The sequence below is a fragment of the Lithobates pipiens genome, unplaced genomic scaffold (genome assembly GCF_037356315.1).
Source record: "Lithobates pipiens isolate NorthernLeopardFrog02 unplaced genomic scaffold, aLitPip1_a1.2 Scaffold_13, whole genome shotgun sequence".
NCBI lineage: Eukaryota > Metazoa > Chordata > Amphibia > Anura > Ranidae > Lithobates > Lithobates pipiens.
Genome location: NW_027507718.1, coordinates 117,145,372 through 117,165,392, shown reverse-complemented (window position 1 = coordinate 117,165,392; position 20,021 = coordinate 117,145,372). Strand labels below are relative to the sequence as shown.

Sequence of the window (20,021 nt, the reverse complement as noted above, 5' to 3'; positions counted from 1 at the left end):
GGAAATGCCTCCCCCTGCCTGTAGCACACTGACAACATCATCTCATCCTGTAGATGTCAGGCATTTTGGAATGCACACTTGTAAACTTACTGAGTGTTCCACTTTAAAAGTTAATATTGCTTAGTTCTTAGAGTCAATTGCATTAAAATCGTGTTTTTAGATGTGTTTTTTTCAATTGGAATGAAACTAGTAGCTGTATTCATGGGTGGAATTGTACAAAAGTATATGGCCTAAGTTCTAAGTGACAGTGGATAAAAGTATGCAAGAGAGGAGGCAGTATTTTTCTTGGGTGTTTGACAAAAGTAGCGACCTTGTAAAAAAACAAATTACTCAGATAAAAAGAGTATATAAAAAATAATTAAAAAAGACATTTGTTCCTGAAAGAAAACACAAAGAGAATAATTAAAAGAAGAAATGTGAATGTAAAGAGTGTGACACAGACACATAAAAGTGTTTTTTTTTTTTTTTTGCATTTTGAGTTGCCTCCAGTTCTGCTAATACCTTTGCTGTTCTCCTATTTCACCCCTGCTTGGAGACCCCTCAGCTTGGGGCTGGATAATGCTTTATATTCAGCTACCCTGTGAAGCTTACTGCCAATCATTACCAGACAGAGCAAGAGCCAAATCCATCCACCCGATACTGGGCAGACATGCTAGCTTGCCATTCTGCACTGCTGCTGTATGTCCTTTTTACTTCTGCATTGGGTAAGTGAATTAACTTATATATATATATATATATATAATTTATTTATTTTTATTTTTTGCCTGTTTTTAATATAATGCAAATTATGTTTAAAGAATTATTTTTAAAAAACACATCTGCTTTTTTTTCATTATTAATTAGTGATCATCAATGTCGGTACTGTTTATACTGTGTATATTACACTAACATTTTAGGTTTTCTTATTGTCACTGTAGTTTTTTTTTTTACATCATTTCCAAATTTACAGTATTTAGAAATATTTTGCATTGTCAGGTTAGTAATTACTTGGGTATTATTTTGACGTAAAAAGCTATTATGTGTGATATGAATGTATGAATTTTGAATGCATATTATGTGTAAAAATGGCAAATACATGTTTTAATAACAGCAATGATTATGATAATAAAATAAGGTTATATGTAGCAATGGCTGTACAACTACAAACCTAAGTACCACTGCTACCATTAAATTTCTATATGGTACTGTATATAAGTATAGGAAAACAATACATGATTTAACTTTTTTTTTTATGTGTCAGGTAAACGGCCTAAATATGGGGGTGGAGTAAACAGTTTAGGTTTTTAAAGATCTGACTAACTTCCCATTTTCCTGTTGAAATTTTAGGAAGAACAGGTAGCTACTTAAAGGGATATTAAACTCAAAAACGAAAAAGAAAATACTAACAGGCAGGGTTTTTACGACCCTAAGCCCCCATTCACATTAGTGCGATGTGACATGTGATTTGCCAGGTCAAATCACAGGTCAAATCGGAGCCTATTGTCGGCAATAGGAACGTCCCAGTTGGTGCGACGCTGACTTTAAGGCCCCTTTCACATGGACGATCCGTTCAGGTCCGCCTGTCAGTTTTTCAGGTGCACCTGAACGGATGCTCCATAGAGGTCTATGGAACGTCGGATGTCAGCGGTGACATGTCCGCTGACATCCGACCCTCTCCGATCCGAAAAAGTGTGACGGAGGAAAAAGCTATTTTTCCATCCGTCATCGGATCGGGTGACGACGGACACTGCGGTCCGTCGTCACCCGATCTCCCATAGGGGAGAGCGACGCTGTGACGGGTCCGCCCCTGCCCAGTGTGCAGAGACAGACCTGTCATCTTCCTGCTTACCGGAGATCGCTCCGGCGATCCCCGCTGAGCAAGCGGATATCCACGGGGCGGATCAGCACTGATCTGCCCCGTGTGAAAGGACCCTGAGACTGCACCGATTTCCAAAAGTAGTTCCTGCACTACTTTTGTGACTTTGAGGACAATTTCAATAGACATCTGTGCAAGAACCCGCACAGATGTCTTTCAAGTTGCCCTTGAAGTCAGACTGAAATGCGTGTTTGAAATTGTGAGAGTTCTGATGCACAATTTAAAAGCTTTGTTTAGTGTGAACGAGGGCTAATGGTCTCTTCTCTCATAAATGCTTCCACCTGCCTATTAGCGGTAATGTGCACTGAGCCCCCCATGCCCAGCTCAGAGTACATTTACAGCACCTACTCTTAGCCATGATGAAGTGCCTCCTGTGCGCATGTTCAGGACTGCCGTCATCGCAGCCCGGTCATTCAATCGGCCAAACAGAGCAAACCCAAAGGAAGACCGAGGGAAGATGAAAGCATCTGAGCACTGACAGTGCAGCACTGGAGGGCATCCTTTGACAGGTATGCTTGTCATAATATGCTAGTATGTGGTGTACACTAGCACATTATAGCATAAAAACCTACAGAGTCTCTTTTTTTAAACATTTTTGTTGTGGAATTTAATTATGCTTTAATGTGGAATTTGCTGCTGGGCTTAGAGTAATACTAAATAGGCTGTTAGAGGGGATTAAAGTCCTCTCTAAATCCTGGAAAAAATTTAAAATATTACAGCTTACAAGTCTCTATATATGGTGGCTGAATTGGTTTTCTTTTCATTTTTTTTTTACCTGGTGACCCTGACAGAAATAAACTTCCTGTACTAGGGTGATAGAGCACTCACTGTGCCGTATCTATGGAGGGGCAGCTTTGTCTTGGACAGGAGTGCAGAACTCCTCTGTCTCTTCACTATAACATAGGGGAGGTGTTTTGTAGTCCACATAGATAGCTTGGAGCAGTGTAACTGATACGAATGCACAGGCTGAGCACACAAGACAGGGGTGTTTTATGAAATCAGTGGGCATGTGTGTAAGATCATAAGTTGGGTCCCATTGCCCAAAAAAAAAAAAAAAAATGTCATGCTTTGTGAACCGTGTCAAAGAGTGGGCATCGTTTTCATTGTGACTGGGGTGTTGCTAGGGTTGTAAAAAACCTGTGGAGTAGTAATGCGAATGCAGCAGATGGTGAGCATAGCTAAATTGTGTTAACAGTGGGAGGGGCATAAAGCAGTGCGTTAACTAAAACAACAAGGCGGATATATCTTGCGCTTGTGAGCGCCAAACAGATTTATACTGCCTATGGCACTCTAAGTATGAGACCACGTTAAAGTGGTTGTAAACCCTTACAAACCACTTTGACCTACAGGTAAGCCTAGATTAAGGCTTACCTGTAGGTCCAAGAAATATCTCCTAAACCTACACGGTTTATGAGATATTTGCCGAAAGACAGACACCGCTGTCTACGGTGCATGCACTGAGAGCACCGCAGTTAACGGCGATATGCCGCGAGCAGCGAGACCCACCAAGAAGATCGAGGCTCCGAACTACAGGGGACAGCGGTGACTTCGCTGGCTCCTGTGTCAGGTAAGTGACACATAATGGACTATTATGCGATGCATAGTAGTCCATTATGCTTTACGTTTGCAGGGAATCAAAGAGGAAGTAAACCCATCAGGGTTTACTCCCTCTTTAATGGACACACTACCTTCCCAGGAATACCCGCTTGATATAACAAGTATAGTGGAGTGGGTATCGTATACCAATCTTTTACTACACATATTGCCTATAATGGCATGTTATATTATATTATACAGGCCCAACATCCGGTTTAATACTATAATGATCCAGTAAACTTGGAACTAGTATCCGGGTAGTGATACTATCATATTGGAGTATCTACATACATGTGACCACAACATTGGACTCTCATACCCTCACATACTACCGCCATATGCCCGCTGCAAACTACTATCAATGTATACATTATGGTCATCATTAATATAGTTGTCAGTATTTATGGCAATAAAACTAGCAAAAGTGTATATTAGATCAGTGGTTATCACAGCCGGCATATTCCTCCCCCTTCTCTTCCTTCCCCCCTATCTCTTTCTATACTCAACAGGCTCTAGTCTTCCGGGGACCTCTGTGCGGATGCCCCTGCCTAATTAGGATATTTATGCCTTCACACTAGTGTGTCATTTTGACACGGCGGGGACACCCGCACAAAGATTTTCGGCATCGGACACTCTGTTTTATGTTGTATGTATAGTGTTTTATGTGATGTTGTCTTTTATGACGTTATATTTAAAGACAATACAACACCGGTATCTCTGGAGGTTATTTAGTTGTAGGTGTTAATAATTTTACCATCCATGATTGGAATAGTATCATGGGCGTCCGCAGCAGGGGGCAAGGGGGGTCAAGTGCCCCTCCCTGGAATCCCCAAGGTGTTGCCGCCGCCGCTGCCATGCTGCATCCTCCGCTCTCTCTTCTGGTTCACAGCTCTGGCTTTGTGTTCGGCGGCCGTCTGTAACACAGTCCCGCCCCCCCAGACCAGCTCGTGTGATAGTAGAGAGAATCACGTTCTGCCTATCACATGAGCCGGTCTGGGGGGGGGGGGGGACTGTGTTACAGAGCGGCCGCTGAACATAGCCATCCAGCGCTGTGATCCGGAGGAGTAGATGCCCATCCGTGCCACAGTGCCTGGATAGGAGGATCGAGGGGGGGGGGGCTGCAGTGCTCTCCTCCACCACCACACTCTCCCGCCCCCCCCAGTGCTCTCTTCCGCCACCACACTCTCCTGCCCCCCCCCTGCGCTCTCCTCCACCACCACACTCTCCTGTCCCCCCCGTGGTCTCCTCCACCACCGAACACTCCTGCCCCCCCAGTCGTCTCCTCCACCACCACACTCTCCTGCCCCCCCTCCAGTGCTCCCCTCCACCACCACACTCTCCTGCCCACCCAGTGCTCTCCTCCACCACCGCACTCTCCTGCCCCCCCCCCCCAGTGGTCTCCTCCACCACCGCACTCTCCTGCCCCCCCCGTGGTCTCCTCCACCACCACACTCTCCTGCCCCCCCTCCAGTGCTCTCCTCCACCACCACACTCTCCTGCCCCCTCTCCAGTGCTCCCCTCCTCCACCATACTCTCCTGCCACCCCCTCCAGTGCTCTCCTCCACCACCACACTCTCCTGCCCCCTCCCCCACAGTGCTCTCCTCCACCACCACACTCTCCTGCCCTCCCAGTGCTCTCCTCCACCACCGCACTCTCCCCGCCCCCCCCCCAGTGCTCTCCTCCACTACCGCACTCTCCCCCCACCAGTGCTCTCCTCCACCACCGCACTCTCCTGCCCCCCCCCAGTGCTCTCCTCCACCCTTGCACTCTCCTGCCCCCCCCCAGTGCTCTCCTCCACCCCTGCACTCTCCTGCCCCCCCCCCAGTGCTCTCCTCCACCACCGCACTCTCCTGCCCCCCTCCAGTGCTCTCCTCCACCACCACACTCTCCTGCCCCCTCCCCCACAGTGCTCTCCTCCACCACCACACTCTCCTGCCCCCCCCAGTGCTCTCCTCCACCACCACACTCTCCTGCCCCCCCAGTGCTCTCCTCCACCACCGCACTCTCCTGTCCCCCCAGTGCTTTCCTCCACCACCACACTCTCCTGCCCCCCGGGCTCTCCTCCACCGCCACACTCTCCTGCCCCCCCGTGGTCTCCTCCACCTCCACACTCTCCTGTCACCCCCTCCAGTGCTCTCCTGCCCCCTCCCCCCCAGTGCTCTCCTCCACCACCACACTCTCCTGCCCCCCCCAGTGCTCTCCTCCACCACCACACTCTCCTGCCCCCCCAGTGCTCTCCTCCACCACCGCACTCTCCTGTCCCCCCAGTGCTTTCCTCCACCACCACACTCTCCTGCCCCCCGGGCTCTCCTCCACCGCCACACTCTCCTGCCCCCCCGTGGTCTCCTCCACCTCCACACTCTCCTGTCACCCCCTCCAGTGCTCTCCTGCCCCCCCCCACAGTGCTCTCCTCCACCACCGCACTCTCCTGCCCCCCCCAGTGCTCTCCTCCACCGCCACACTCTCCTGTCTCCTGCCCCCCCAGTGCTCTTCTCCACCGCCACACTCTCCTGCCCCCCCCAGTGGTCTCCTCCACCACCACACTCTCCTGCCACCCCCTCCAGTGCTCTCCTCCACCACACTCTCCTGCCCCCCCCACAGTGCTCTCCTCCACCACCACACTCTCCTGCCCCCCCCCCCAGTTTTCTCCTCCCCTGTTCTTGCTGCTCTCCAGCTCTCCCCATCCTTCTCTAGCCACCATCCCAGTGCTCTCCCCCCTGTTCTCCCCCCCGTTCCCCCCAGTGCTCTCCACTCCGCCCAGTGCTCCCCCCCTGTTCTCCCCCCCACAGTGATCTCCCCCCGTTCTCCTCCCCAGTGCTCCCCACTCCCTCCAGTGATCTCCCCCCCAGTGTCCTCCACTTCCCCCAGTGCTCTCCCCCAGTGCTCTCCTCCCCCCCAGCGCTCTCCTCTCTCCCCCTGTTCTTTCCCCCCCAGTGCTCTCCCCTCAGTGCTCTCCACTCCCCCCAGTGCTCTCCCCCCTGTTCTTTCTCCCCCCAGTGCTCTTCAGCTCTCCCCATTACTCTCCAGCCCCCACCCCAGTGCTCTCCAGCCCCCCATTCTCCCCACCCCTGTTCTTTCTGTCCCCTTGGTGCTCTCAAGCCCCCCCCAGTGCTCTCTACCCTCCGTGCTCTCCACCCCTGTTCTTTTTGGCTCCCCCCCAGCACTCTCCACTCCCCATCCCTGTACTCTCCACTCCCCTGCATTTTGCCCCCACCCATGTGCTCTCCAACCCCCCATAGTGCTCTCCAGTCCCCCGTGCTTTCCATCCCTGTTCTTTCTGGCCCCCACTGGTGCTCTCAAGCTCCCCCCCCCCCATTGCTCTCCACTCCCCCCTGTTTTCTGCCCCCCCAGTGCTCTTCACCACCCCACACTCTTAGCCCCCCCCAGTGCTCTCCACCACCCCACACTCTTAGCCCCCCAGTGCTCTCAGCCTACCATGCTCTCTATCCCTGTTCTTGTTGGCCCCCCCAGTACTCTCAAGTTCCCCCCCAGCGCTCTCCGCTCCCCACCCCTGTGATCTCCACTCCCCCTTGCTCTTTGCCCCCACCCATGTGTTCTTCAACCCCGCCAGTACTGTTTGCTCCCCCTTCTCTCCAACTCCCACTCAGTGCTCTCCACTTCCCCAGGACCAGAGGGCAGGCTGACTGGGGCCGGAAAATGAGGACAGCTGAAGGTGCAGGTGGCCAGGGACCACTCCATCTCACAGCAGACAGATCCTCTGGAAGGAGCACCATCCCCATCCAAAACGAGAACAGACCCTGCCTGCTGCTGGCCATCATGGATATCCTGCTGGCATGCAAGGTACTGTACCGAGCATCAACAACACGCCTTCCCACAGACAGGGACTGCAGACTGGGACATGAGGCACAGGAGGGGCTGCAATGATGGGCACAGTGAGACTGCATTCACGGCACAGTGAGGTTGCATTTGATGGGCACAGTGAGGCTGCATTTGATGGGCACAGTGAGGCTGCATTTGATGGACACATTGAGGCTGCATTTGATGGACACAGTGAGACTGCATTTGGTGGGCACCGTGAGGCTGCATTGGTGGGCACAGTGAGGCTGCATTGGTGGGCACAATGAGGCTGCATTGAGCTCTTGCATCAAGTCTGCATTCTCTGTCCATCTCCTGTAGCATGTCTGCAGTCTCTGAGGGAGTCTGGAGAGGAGTCAAGAGTGGGAGCACCGCCGGGATGGGGGTCATGGGAGAAGTCAGACTTGTGTGGACTGTGGACAGGAGACTATAGGATAAAGCCTGCAAGCTGGAGCCGACAGACTGAGCCCTGCACAGTGCACCTAAGAGGAGGTCAGTGAAAGCACCGCCAGGCCAGTCGGGGTCACTGATGTAAGGGGGGAGTGAATACGATAATGTAAGGGGCACTGATATAAAGGGTTTCCTCCTTATAATAGTGACCCACCCCCTTACCTTAGAGTATTCTTTCTGCAGAAGGTGCCCCCCCCCCCACGTTCTGAGTTTCTGGGGTCCCCCTTGATGATTGATCACTTACCACTATTAACTGGAATTTGAATATATATATATATATATATATATATATATATATATATATATATATATATAAAGCCCTATGTGATTTCATATCTATAGCTAATACTCTCTTCATCAAATATGCTTTAAAATGTATGGTTTTCCCTTTCATGAACAAGAAAATAATGACGTTATGCTGTTGGGCTGGTATAATAATGCTGTGAGGCTGGTATCACATTTTTTCCAGGGCTGGTTTTTGAAAGCATGGGCGTCCGCAAGGTTACTCAGGTGGCTGCGTACCATGCCCATATAGCCTAGAGAATGTACATCTTTTTACACTGCAATACATCTGTTGTTGCCATATTTTTATCTTGATGAAAACAGCCTATACAGTGACAGTATGAGATCAAAATATGGCCACAACAGATGTATTGCAATGTAAAAAGATGTACATTCTCTAGGCTATATGGGCATGGAACACAGCTGCCAGAGTAACTTCCAATACAAAGTGAAGATGAATTATCTGTTATATAACACATATGAATTACCAATGGAAAGATTTTCATGAGATTGTCGAAAAGGGGCGGAGCATGAGTGGCCTTGAAATGATGCCCCCCCTTGGAAAAAGTTCTGCGGACGCCCATGAATAGTATGTGTATTTTGTAAATTATAAATACATTTTTCTACCATTTATCTTCACATTGTATGCTGTGACACTCATTTGTCGTCTGCTTCCTGCCAGTCTAGACAGGAACAAACCATGTTTTTTTGATAGGCATATAGCATATTTGACCAGAGTGACACTGCCCATATTGGGTTAATTCTATTTTTAGTTTTTTGGTACAAATAACTAAAACAAAAGCCTTCTTGCCTATACCTATAAAATATGCTTTTAATTTTTTTATAAATAATAGCCCTCCCTTACGTATGATTTTGTGTACACTGAAAATAGTCAGGAAGCTAACATGTTATCTGAGCCTATCTTATAGAAGAACTTCACTAGAATGGAACTGGACTGCTTAACTACCAGCAACTGTTGAATGAATGAACATTTTGGTGAGAACTTGAAGTATGTCATGTATAATATAGTATATATAGTGCAGGAGTGAAAATGTCTTCACAGTCCCCCCTATCCCCATATCTCATAGTCACCCCCCCATCCTTAGACTTCTCATCCTCCTTCATCCTTACAGTCGCCCCCCCCATCCTTAGGCCTCACATTCCCCATCCTCGGGCTTCACAGCCCCCCCATCCTCAGGCTTCACAGCCCCCCATCCTCAGGCTTCATGGTCCCCCCCATCCTTAGGCTTCATAGCCCCCCATCCTTGAGCGTCACAGTTCCCCTTATACGCAGGCTTCTCATTCCCCCCAATCTTCAGTCCTCACAGTCCCCCCCCATCACACAGTCCTTCCATGTTCAGGCTTCACAGTCCCCCTATACTTAGGCTTCACAGCCCCCATCCTCAGGCTTCACAGTGGCCATCAGCCTCAGGCTTCACAACCCCCTATCCTCAAGGTTCACAGCCCCCCCATCCTCAGGCTTCTACTTCCCCCATCCTCAGTCCTCTCATTCTCTCTCCCCATCCTAAGGCTTCACAGCCCCCCCATCCCCAGGCTTCACAGCACCCCCTTCCTCAGGCTTCACAGCCCCCACATCCTCAGTCTTCCTCAGTCTTCTCGTTCCCCCCATCCTCAGTCCTCTCATTTCCCCCCATCCTCCAGCTTAACACCCACCCCATCATCCGGCTTCACAGTCTCCCCCCATCCTCAGGCTTCTCAGTCCCCCATCATCAGTCTCCCCCATCCTCAGGCTTCACAGTCCCCCCATCCTCAGGATTCTCAGTTCCCCCAGAAGGTAGGGAGAGCAGAGGATGGAAGATTTTAATTAAAACCTCAGCCAGCGAAACAAGGGACATTCCTCTTCACACAGGGACTCAAACCATTTGCTCCCACTGCTCTCAATCAAATACAGTGAGGAGGAAGTGGGGGCATAGACACACAGCTTGGAAGCAAGCAGGCACCATGAGCCCCCTTAGCAAATGGCTTGCTATGGGGACACAAGAAGAGGAGAAGGAGCCAAGATTGCCAACAGGGGGCCCAGAAGAGGAGGATTGGGGCCACTCTGTGCAATACCATTGCACAGAGCAGGTGAGCATAACATGTTTGTTTTTTTAATAAATAACATTTAGTAACACTTTAACACAGTGTCCCCCAATGTGAAGAATTTCCTTGTACTTCCTGTCCTACACCTGGTGTGCCTGGGTGGCGTAAATACAGCTATACTGAATGGGCTCAACTGACCTGTGTGCAAGAGGCCTAAGGGCAGGGATCCTCAAACTACGGCCCTCCAGCTGTTGTGAAATTACACATCCCATGATGCATTGTAAAACTCTGACATTCACAGACATGACTAGGCATGATGGGAATTGTAGTTCCTGAACAACTGGAGGGCCATAGTTTGAAGACCCGTGCCTAAGGGTGTTGATTTTTTTTTTTTAAATGATCTTTCTATTGAATATTTTTCAATTTTCTTTCACAACAAAGATGCATAAAGACTAGATCCAATTAAAACTCAAGAACAGGATTTTGTATAACTTATAACATTAATAAAGCTTACATGAAATTCTATTGTATAGGTCCATGTACTCCCGGTGCAATAATAAAAAATAACATAAAAACATTAAAACATGCGCACCAAACAGTTTGCTATGGTCTTCCTATAGTGTTATGCCGCGTACACACGAGCGGACTGTATGGCGTACTTAGTCCGTCGAAACACATTTCAGCGGACAATCCGCTCGTGTGTGGGCTTCAGCGGACTTTTTCAGCGTGCAGTCCGGCGTACTAAGAATTTCGGATTTTTCGAAATTCTGTCCGTCGTACTTTGGTTTCAGCGGACAATCCACTCGTCAGTATGCTAGTTCGACGGACTAAGAATGGCGCATGCCCAGAAAGGATTTACACGGCTGAAGGTTGCTTTGCTGTGTCTTGGACTTCCTATTTCTAGTCCCGTCGTACGTGCTGTACACGTCATCGCGCAAGCTTTCGACGGACTGTTTGTGCATCCGTGTGTGGTCAAGTCCGTTCAGTCGAAAGTACGACGGACTGTCCGTCGGATTGTATGACGAACTAAGTACGCCATACAGTCCGCCCGTGTATACGCGGCCATACAGTCCGCTCGTGTGTACGCGGCATTATGTTTCTCAAGGGTGTTATTTACATTAGTTATTCACTCTAGCTAATGCTTCCATTATGGTCATTCTATTCATTAAGAGAGAGGATTCTTTATGGGTAAACATACAGAGAAAATATAATGTCTGTAATAAAATCATAAGGGTTTTTATAAGGCGGCTTACATAAACGACTATGGTGTAATCCAAATGCTTTTACAAGCTGAAAAAGCAAAAAATGGAAATGGAGTTCTTACGAATATGATTACATCTGTCTAGACATCACTTGGAAAATGGAAGAAGGTGTTCCTAATAAAGCAGGTAGATCTGTAGCCACATTCAAAGACAGTATACAAGTGTTCAATTAACCAAGAGATATACATCTCTACTAGATTTGGTCATTTCTTTATCCTTGATTTATTTATTAGCAATTAACGTGCATATGAGGGACAGATCTCATAGTACAAGATGCACAATGGCTTTCCACATGGACATCTGTGTCATATATTATCCATTTAGATGTTTGCATTGTTGAATATAGAGCTAGAACAGCTACAAATATATATATATATATATATATATATATATATATATATATATATATATATATATATGACACTAACCCCCCAAAGGAGCTGCTGGTTATTTTTGGGCTTACAGTTACCTTTCGTTCTCCTTGTTTCACATCTAGGGGATGTCCCGTGGTAGATGACCCAGTAGAGACTGACAATAGATCCACTTGAATGGATTTTATTTGCAAAAACTCAAACCATTATACAGTCTTTCAACTTTGGATCAGAGGGTTGGAAAGGAAAGTTCAGGTACTCTCAAAGTCAAAGTCCAAAAACGTTAAAGAACTTGCTTACTTTGACTGCATCCAGAGAATAGCCATTTGCAGCTGGATTAACACTCAGATTGGACAGTCCCTCTCTCACAAGGCGTAGCAGCCAACCAGGTGTTTACTCAGGAACAAAGTCTTTATCACCGATGTTGTTGCAGAACACGTAGGGAATAGGGATGAGCCGAACACCCCCCGGTTCGGTTCGCACCAGAACTTTAGAACGGACCCCAAATTCGAACGAACTTTAGAACCCCATTGAAGTCTATGGGACTCGAACGTTCTAAATTAAAAGTGCTAATTTTAACGGCTAATATGCAAGATACTGTCCTAAAAAGGGTTTGGGGACCTGGCTCCTGCCCCAGGGGACATGGGTCAATGCCTAAAATGTTTTTAAAAATGGCCGTTTTGGCGGGAGCACTGATTTTAATGATGATTAAAGTGAAAAAAAAGTGAAATATTCCTTTAAATATGGTGCCTGGGGGGTGTCTGTAGTATGCCTGTGAAGTGCCACGTGTTTCCCGTGTTTAGAACAGTCCCTGCACAAAATGACATTAAACAGAAATAACATCATTGAAAACTGCTTGCGGTTTTAATGTTATATCTGGTTCCTGCAATATGGTTGAAAATCATTGAGAAAAATGGCATGGGTAGCCCTCCCTGCCCATTACCAGCCCCTTTGGGTCTTGTACGCATATCAAGGGGAACCCTGTACCCATATTAAAAAAAGGAATTGCGTGTGGCCCCCAGGCCCTATATACTCAGAACAGCAGTATACAGGCGGTGCAAACAAGACAGGGACTGTGTAGGTTTGTTGTGTTAAGTTGAATCTGTTTGTAATTTCCAACTGGTCCATTTTTAAAGTGTAGCTCCAGTCAAAAAAACGATTTTTAAGCTTTTTGGAAAACATAGGGAAGTGTTATCACCCCTGTATAATTTGTTTTGTCGTACATCTTTTTTCATCTCACTTGCTGTTGTCTCCTTCCGTTTGCAAGTAGGAGATGTTTGTAAGTTGGATGTTTGAAAGTAGGGGCCTGCCCTATATGCTCTGCAGAAATGGCAGAACAAGGTGTTGGTTTTGCCACAGCATTTTAAGCCCTCAAAGTGACTCTTGCTGGGCGCTGGAGCGCCCTGCTGTGAACGATTATATCAAGAATTGTAATTACATGCCATTGTTGAACAGTGGCAGAAAAATTGACCTTTGGTGGTTGTGGTGCTGGTGCCACAACACTATAAGTCCTCACAGTTACTCTGGGTGGGCACAGGAACCGGCCCTCCTGTGAAATATTATATCAAGAATTGTAATTACATGTCCTTGTTAAACAGGGGCAGAAAAATTGGGCCTTAGGCACTGGTGCTGGTGCCACGACACTGCAACCTCTCCCATATACTCTAGTTTTATTGCAGGAATTAGCCCTGCTGCAAAGCATTGCATCAAAAATTGTACTTAAACGCCCCTGTTAAACAGGGCAGAAAAATTGGGCCTTAGGCACTGGTGCTACCACACTGCAACCTCTCCCATATACTCTAGTTTTATTGCAGGAATTAGCCCTGCTGCAAAGCATTGCATCAAAAATTGTACTTAAACGCCCCTGTTAAACAGGGGCAGAAAAATTGGGCCTTAGGCACTGGTGCTGGTGCCACCACACTGCAACCTCTCCCATATACTCTAGTTTTATTGCAGGAATTAGCCCTGCTGCAAAGCATTGCATCAAAAATTGTACTTAAACGCCCCTGTTAAACAGGGGCAGAAAAATTGGGCCTTAGGCACTGGTGCTGGTGCCACCACACTGAAACCTCTCACATATACTCTAGTTTTATTGCAGGAATTAGCCCTGCTGCAAAGCATTGCATCAAAAATTGTACTTAAACGCCCCTGTTAAACAGGGGCAGAAAAATTGGGCTGATGGCATCACCCAGAACCAGAAATGTTCTTCCAACATATCAGCGGAGGAGGAAGAGGATAGACAATCAACATAACAGGACAGTCACTCAGCATCAGCATAGGCAGTCTTGAAGGGATGTGATATTTCAAAAAAGATTATTCGGTTACATCAGCTTCAGGTGCTTGGTAGCTGTGGGTGATCCAAGACTGATTCATCTTGATGAAGGTCATTCGATCAACTGATTCGGTGGACAGGCGCACCCTGTGATCGGTAACAAAGCCACCAGCAGCACTGAAGGTGCGTTCCGAAAGAACGCTGGATGCAGGACAGGCCAGTAGCTCAATTGCATACTGTGCAAGCTCTGGCCAGTGATCCATCCTCAAGACCCAGTAAGCCAGAGGATTTTCGGTGGGAAAGGTGTCCAAGTCTGACCTTGCCCCTAGGTATTCCTGCAACATGTAAATCAGACGCTGGCGATGGTTGCTGGAACCGATCATACCTTGGGGCTGCGGACTAAAAAATTGTCTGAAAGCATCAGTCAGACGGCCACCTTCTCCACCGCTCCTTCTGACCGATGCCTCAGCAACACGTTGTCCAGGACCAGGAGTTTGTAACCTCCCAGTCTCTGGGAACGTGTTGCACAGACCTTTCTGCAAGGCCTGCCGGAGATGTCTCATCCTCTGCTCCCTCTGCGATGGCAAGATAAGGTCAGCAACCTTACCCTTGTACCGTGGATCAAGGAGAGTGGCCAGCCAGTAATGGTCCCTCTCCTTGATCCGAAGAATACGAGGATCCTTCCGCAGGCTTTGCAGGATCAGGGAGGCCATGCAGCGTAGGTTAGCTGAGGCATTCGGTCCGGAGTCCTCTGGGTCACTAAGGGCAACATGATCCGCAGCTACCTCCTCCCAGCCACGTACAAGTCCACGTGTTTCTTGGGACTGTAAATCATCCCTACAAGACTGCTGATGCTGAGTGCCAGCCTCCACCTCCATGCTGACACAATCATCCTCCTCCTCCTCTTCCTCCTCCTCATCCTCTTCCTGTGTGATGGGTGGCACAGCAGGAACACTGTCTGGATAAAGGGGGCCTTGAGAGGCAAGGAAGTCCTCCTCTTCCTGCCTCTGTTCTGCCTCAAGTGCCCTGTCCATTATTCCATGCAGCGTATGCTCCAAGAGGTGGACAAGAGGTACAGTGTCACTGATGCATGCACTGTCACTGCTCACCATCCTTGTGGCCTCCTCAAATGGTGACAGGACAGTGCATGCATCCCTGATCATGCCCCACTGGCGTGGTGAGAAAAAACCGAGCTCCCCTGACCCTGTCCTGGTGCCGTAGTCGCACAGGTACTCATTGATGGCCCTCTGCTGCGTGTGCAGCCACTGCAGCATGGCCAACGTTGAGTTCCACCTGGTGGGCATGTCACATATAAGGCGGTTCTTGGGCAGGTTCAACTCCTTTTGGAGCTCAGCCAGCCGAGCACAGGCATTAAATGATCAGTGGAAATGCACACAGACTTTCCTGGCCTGCTTCAGGACATCCTGTAAGCCGGGGTACCTGCCCAAGAACCGCTGCACCACCAGGTTAAGGACGTGAGCTACACAGGGCACATGGGTCAGTTGTCCCTGTCGGAGGGCGGAGAGGAGGTTGGTGCCATTGTCACAAACCACCATTCCTGGCTTAAGCTGGCGTGGCGTCAACCACCTCTCGGCCTGCCCCTGCAGAGCTGACAAAACATCCGCCCCAGTGTGGCTCCTGTCCCCCAAACAAACCAGCGCAAGCACGGCATGGCATCGTTTTGCCTGCATACTTGCGTAGCCCCTGGAACGCCTACGGAGCACCGCTGGTTCTGAGGACAGAGCACTGGAAGAGGCCATTGAGGAAGAAGAAGAGGAGTGGGTGGAGGAGAGAGGTGTGTCAAAACCAATAGTAGCATTTTGGAGGCGTGGTGGCGGAACAACCTCCAACACTACTGCACCTTGTCCTGCATCCTTCCCAGCTGCCAGAAGAGTGACCCAATGGGCCGTGAAAGACAGGTAACGTCCCTGTCCATGCCTGCTGGACCATGAGTCAGCGGTAATATGCACCTTACCGCTGACCGCCCTGTCCAGCGAGGCAAGGACATTGCCTTCCACATGCCGGTAGAGAGCCGGAATCGCCTTCCGTGAGAAAAAGTGGCGTTTGGGGACCTGCCACTGAGGAACCGCACATTGTACAAACTCACGGAAGGGGGCCGAGTCTACCAACTGAAATGGCAGCAGTTGAAGTGCTAGCAATTTAGCCAAGCTAGCATTCAACCGCTGGGCATGTGGATGGCTGGGAGTGAACTTCTTTCGCCGGTCCAGTAGCTGGGGCAGGGACATTTGCCTGCTATAATCGGACGTGGGTGTACTGCTAGCAGAGTGCCCGGAAGCACTTGGCTGTGACACACCTAATTCTACACCTTCATTCCTCTCAGAGCAGGTTTCAGAGAGGACTGAAGGTCTAGTGGGGTTGGAGATGCCAGCTGAGGAGGAGCAAGGAGAGGTCCACTTTTTTCTTTGGTGTGGGTCTTTGAGGTACGCTTGCCAACGAGCTGCATGGCAGGTCAACATATGTCTGGTCAAGCATGTGGTGCCCAAGCGGCTGATGTTTTGGCCACGCGAGATACGCTTGAGACATATGTTGCAAATAGCAGTGGTGCGATCTGATGCACTCGTCTCAAAAAAGGCCCACACCAAAGAACTTTTAGAATAACGCGCAGAGGCAGCGCCCTGCACAGGCGGAGCTCTGTGGTGTGATTCAGTCGGTGTGCTGCCCCTAAGCTGGCCCCCGGAGGACATCCTGCCTCGTTGGACATGTGCCTCCTCCTCCTCTCTCCTACCAGGCTGGAGATAGTGCTCTCATCATCCCCTCCCTCTTCATCGCTGTAGCAAACCTGGCAGTATGCTGCAGCTTGTGGAACATGACTGCCAGATTGCTGTCCTTCTTGAGCATCTCCTCTGTCTGCGCTCACGCTACTGCCTTCCTCTAGCTGAGTGTCATCATCAGAGCCTACAAAACACTGGGCATCCTCCTGGAGCATGTAGCCAACACTTTGCTCAAAGAGTTCAGGAGACTCCTCAGGAGGACGTGGTGGGTCTAGGGAAGGAGTCACTGATGATGACATTGAGAGGAGGGAAGACGATGCGTTGGCAGCTGCTTTGCTAGTACCCTGAGACTGGGTGAGAGAGGATGAGGAGGATGAAGAGGGCTTGGTCATCCACTCTACCAAGTCATTGGCATGTTGCAGTTCAACATGTCCAGCTGCCGAAAAGAAGGACAAGCGTGTCCCATGGCCACGTGCTGATGACAATGCACCGCGTCCACGACCAGCCCTATTGTCTCTAGACACAGAGCCTGCTTGCCCTCTTTTATCGGCTCGCGCCTGTCTGCCTCTCCTTGCTGGCCTTCCAGACATGGTAATGGCCTGAAGGGAGTTGGGTAAAACAGCAGTGTAATGGAGTCACACAACACCCACTAAGCCCTGCAGATGGCTCTATTAGAGAACAGCAATAAACGGTAGATACAGGTGTATATTGTGCTGGAGTCACACAACACCCACTAACTCCTGCAGATGCCTTTATTATAGAACACCAGAGATAAAGGGGTATACTGTAATTGAGTCACACAACACCCACTAAGCCCTGCAGATGCCTCTATTAGAGAACAGCAATAAAGGGTAGATACAGGTGTATATTGTGCTGGAGGCACAAAAAACCCACTAACTCCTGCAGATGCCTTTTTTATAGAACACCAGAGATAAAGGGGTATATACAGATGTATGCTGTGCTGTGCTGGAGGATTGGCCACAGGCAGCATCCTGCCTGTGGCCAATCATGGCTCTCCTCGCTGCTGGCGCTGTGATTGGCCAAGCATGCAGGGTCACAGTGCATGCTTGGCCAATCATGAGCCAGCAATGCACTGCGATGACGCAGTGCATTGTGGGCCGTGAGCGCCACACGAATTTGGCGCGAACGGCCCATAACGTTCGGAATTCGCCGAACGGGCGAACAGCCGATGTTCGAGTCGAACGTATGTTCGACTCGAACACGAAGCTCATCCCTAGTAGGGAAACTAAGCTGTAGAACACTTGTAGGATACCTGGATCTTTCAGCCTGCTTGGCGATATCCACAAGGCCGGATTCTCTCAGTTACTTCAGCCCTTCCAGGCTCTTGTTAAGAAAACCAACCCGCACGTGGTATTCTTCTAAAAAGTCCTCCCCTTGAATGCTCGAAGTTCAATGGGTCTCTCCCGAACCGGAGACAGCATCCATCCACCTTGGAATCCTTCCTTAGTTCCCTTGCCTTGGGGTAGCCAGCCCCGAGGCATTAAAGTCGGGTGGATCCGCACCCCAGGCCATAGCCTTCCTGGGGGCTGGTCAGGAGGACCAGGACCATGTAATCAGCACAGCATACTGGACCGGAACCCCCGAACCACGTGATGTCTATATCTGGCCAGGCTGAACATCTCACAGCCCAGTCAAACTGACACAGAAGTCAAATTTAGGCAAATAGACCCAAACCAAACTGTAGTTTGGGTAAAGTAAAATTTTGAAAAACACATAGCGTGTACTCTTCAGGAGCCCGCTGCTACATATATATATATATATATATATATATATAAATATATATATATATATATGTAAATAGTGACCTGTATATGGGGAAATTAGAGTGGGAGTATCAACTCTCCATCTGTGTCACTTAGATTCAGAGTTTTTTTTTTTTTAAGTATAAACCAAATAAACAGGTAACCAAGGATAAAAACATGGAGGAACAAAATGAGTTTTAGGACAGGGGCTTCAACTCCCTATCTTTAAAGTGTCACTAAACTCACATAATAAAAAACTATGAATATGGTGTATTTTTTTTCCCCCAGACATCCCCTCACACTGCAAAAATAGCACACATAAACTATATGTGTATATGCTAGTGTATAGTAATCATATTTATTTTTTAAACTTACGATTTAGCTGATCCTCTTCTGGCCATTGCCATGATGAATGTGGGCATATGAAGCCCAATCGCAACCTCTTCCTGGATAACCGTTCGAGAGGTGCGTGCTGGGTAACCAGCATGCACCTCTTGATCTCGCACATGTGCGATGCTCCATCAGCCATAGCGCCAAATGCTTATCAAGATAGATAGATAAATCCGCCTTAAATTGCGTAATTTCCTGTCGGGAAATAACGTCATTTTTGCACACAGTGCTGCCCACTGACTCCTGGAAATGACGACTCACATTTCCCAGGAGCACAGGCAAGGGAGGAAGTGATGCGGAGCACCGCAGAGCTGGAAGCGGCAGATTAGGAGTCACCACCTAGAAACAGGGCACTTCTGGTAAGTAAAAAAAACATTTTTCACTCCAACTGTTTTTCATTATTAATCAAGGTCTTGGAAAGAATATCAGGTTGTAACTCCGCTTTAATATAGAATACATATGGTTGCTGTTCATACTCACTCAGTCACTATGAGATTTGTTTTCTGTATTCTGCAAAAAAACTGGTTGATCCTGCTGCTCTCTATCCCCACCTTCTGTCCATGTCCCCAATTCAGCTAGGGATTTTTTAGTTGTGGTGGCAACTCTGCACATGCTCAGTTTTTAGTGTGTTTCTATGCTGAGCATTTCCTTCCTATCACATCTGAGCAGCCTATGTGACTTCAGAGTCACACATGTGGCGTATACACTCTGGTAAAGAACAGCCCAATCTCTCCCTCCTTCTCCATGTCACTAACCAGCTAAACACAATGGGGGCAGGATATTACATGTAGATTAATGGTGGCTTTATCTCCCTCATATTCTAAGACACAGGCTGGAAGGACGTGACTGGCAGAAATCCGCCCACACCATGTTATTTCCAAAAAGTAATAACGATTTGATTTTAAATATATATTTTTATGCCAATTTAAAACAGTTTATTGATATTAATTATTTTTCTTGATCATACATCACGGGACACAGGAGCTTCATTACATAGTGGGTTATATAGGTACCTCTGGTGATTGGACACTGGTTAACCCCATTAAGGAGAATTCCTCCCCTATATAACCCCTCCCATAAGGGAGGTACCTCAGTTTTTTCGCCAGTGTCTATGGTGGTTGGTCACGTAAAACTTTAGCTCTGTGCAGGTCCCTGCGGGGGCCTAAGGGCTACAACAAACCGGATCCA

General features: G+C 48.5%; 1 protein-coding gene across 1 annotated transcript in view; it reads left to right on the top strand.

The window, feature by feature from the left end:
• The first annotated feature begins 573 nt into the window (after positions 1–573).
• The window catches only part of CILP2 (cartilage intermediate layer protein 2), an 89,706-nt gene continuing 70,258 nt past the window's right edge, over positions 574–20,021 (top strand). Inside the window, exon 1 of the mRNA XM_077475430.1 lies at positions 574–704. Coding sequence (XP_077331556.1) covers positions 650–704 — 55 coding nt within the window. The 5' untranslated portion in view covers positions 574–649. The remainder of the gene's footprint in view (positions 705–20,021) is intronic.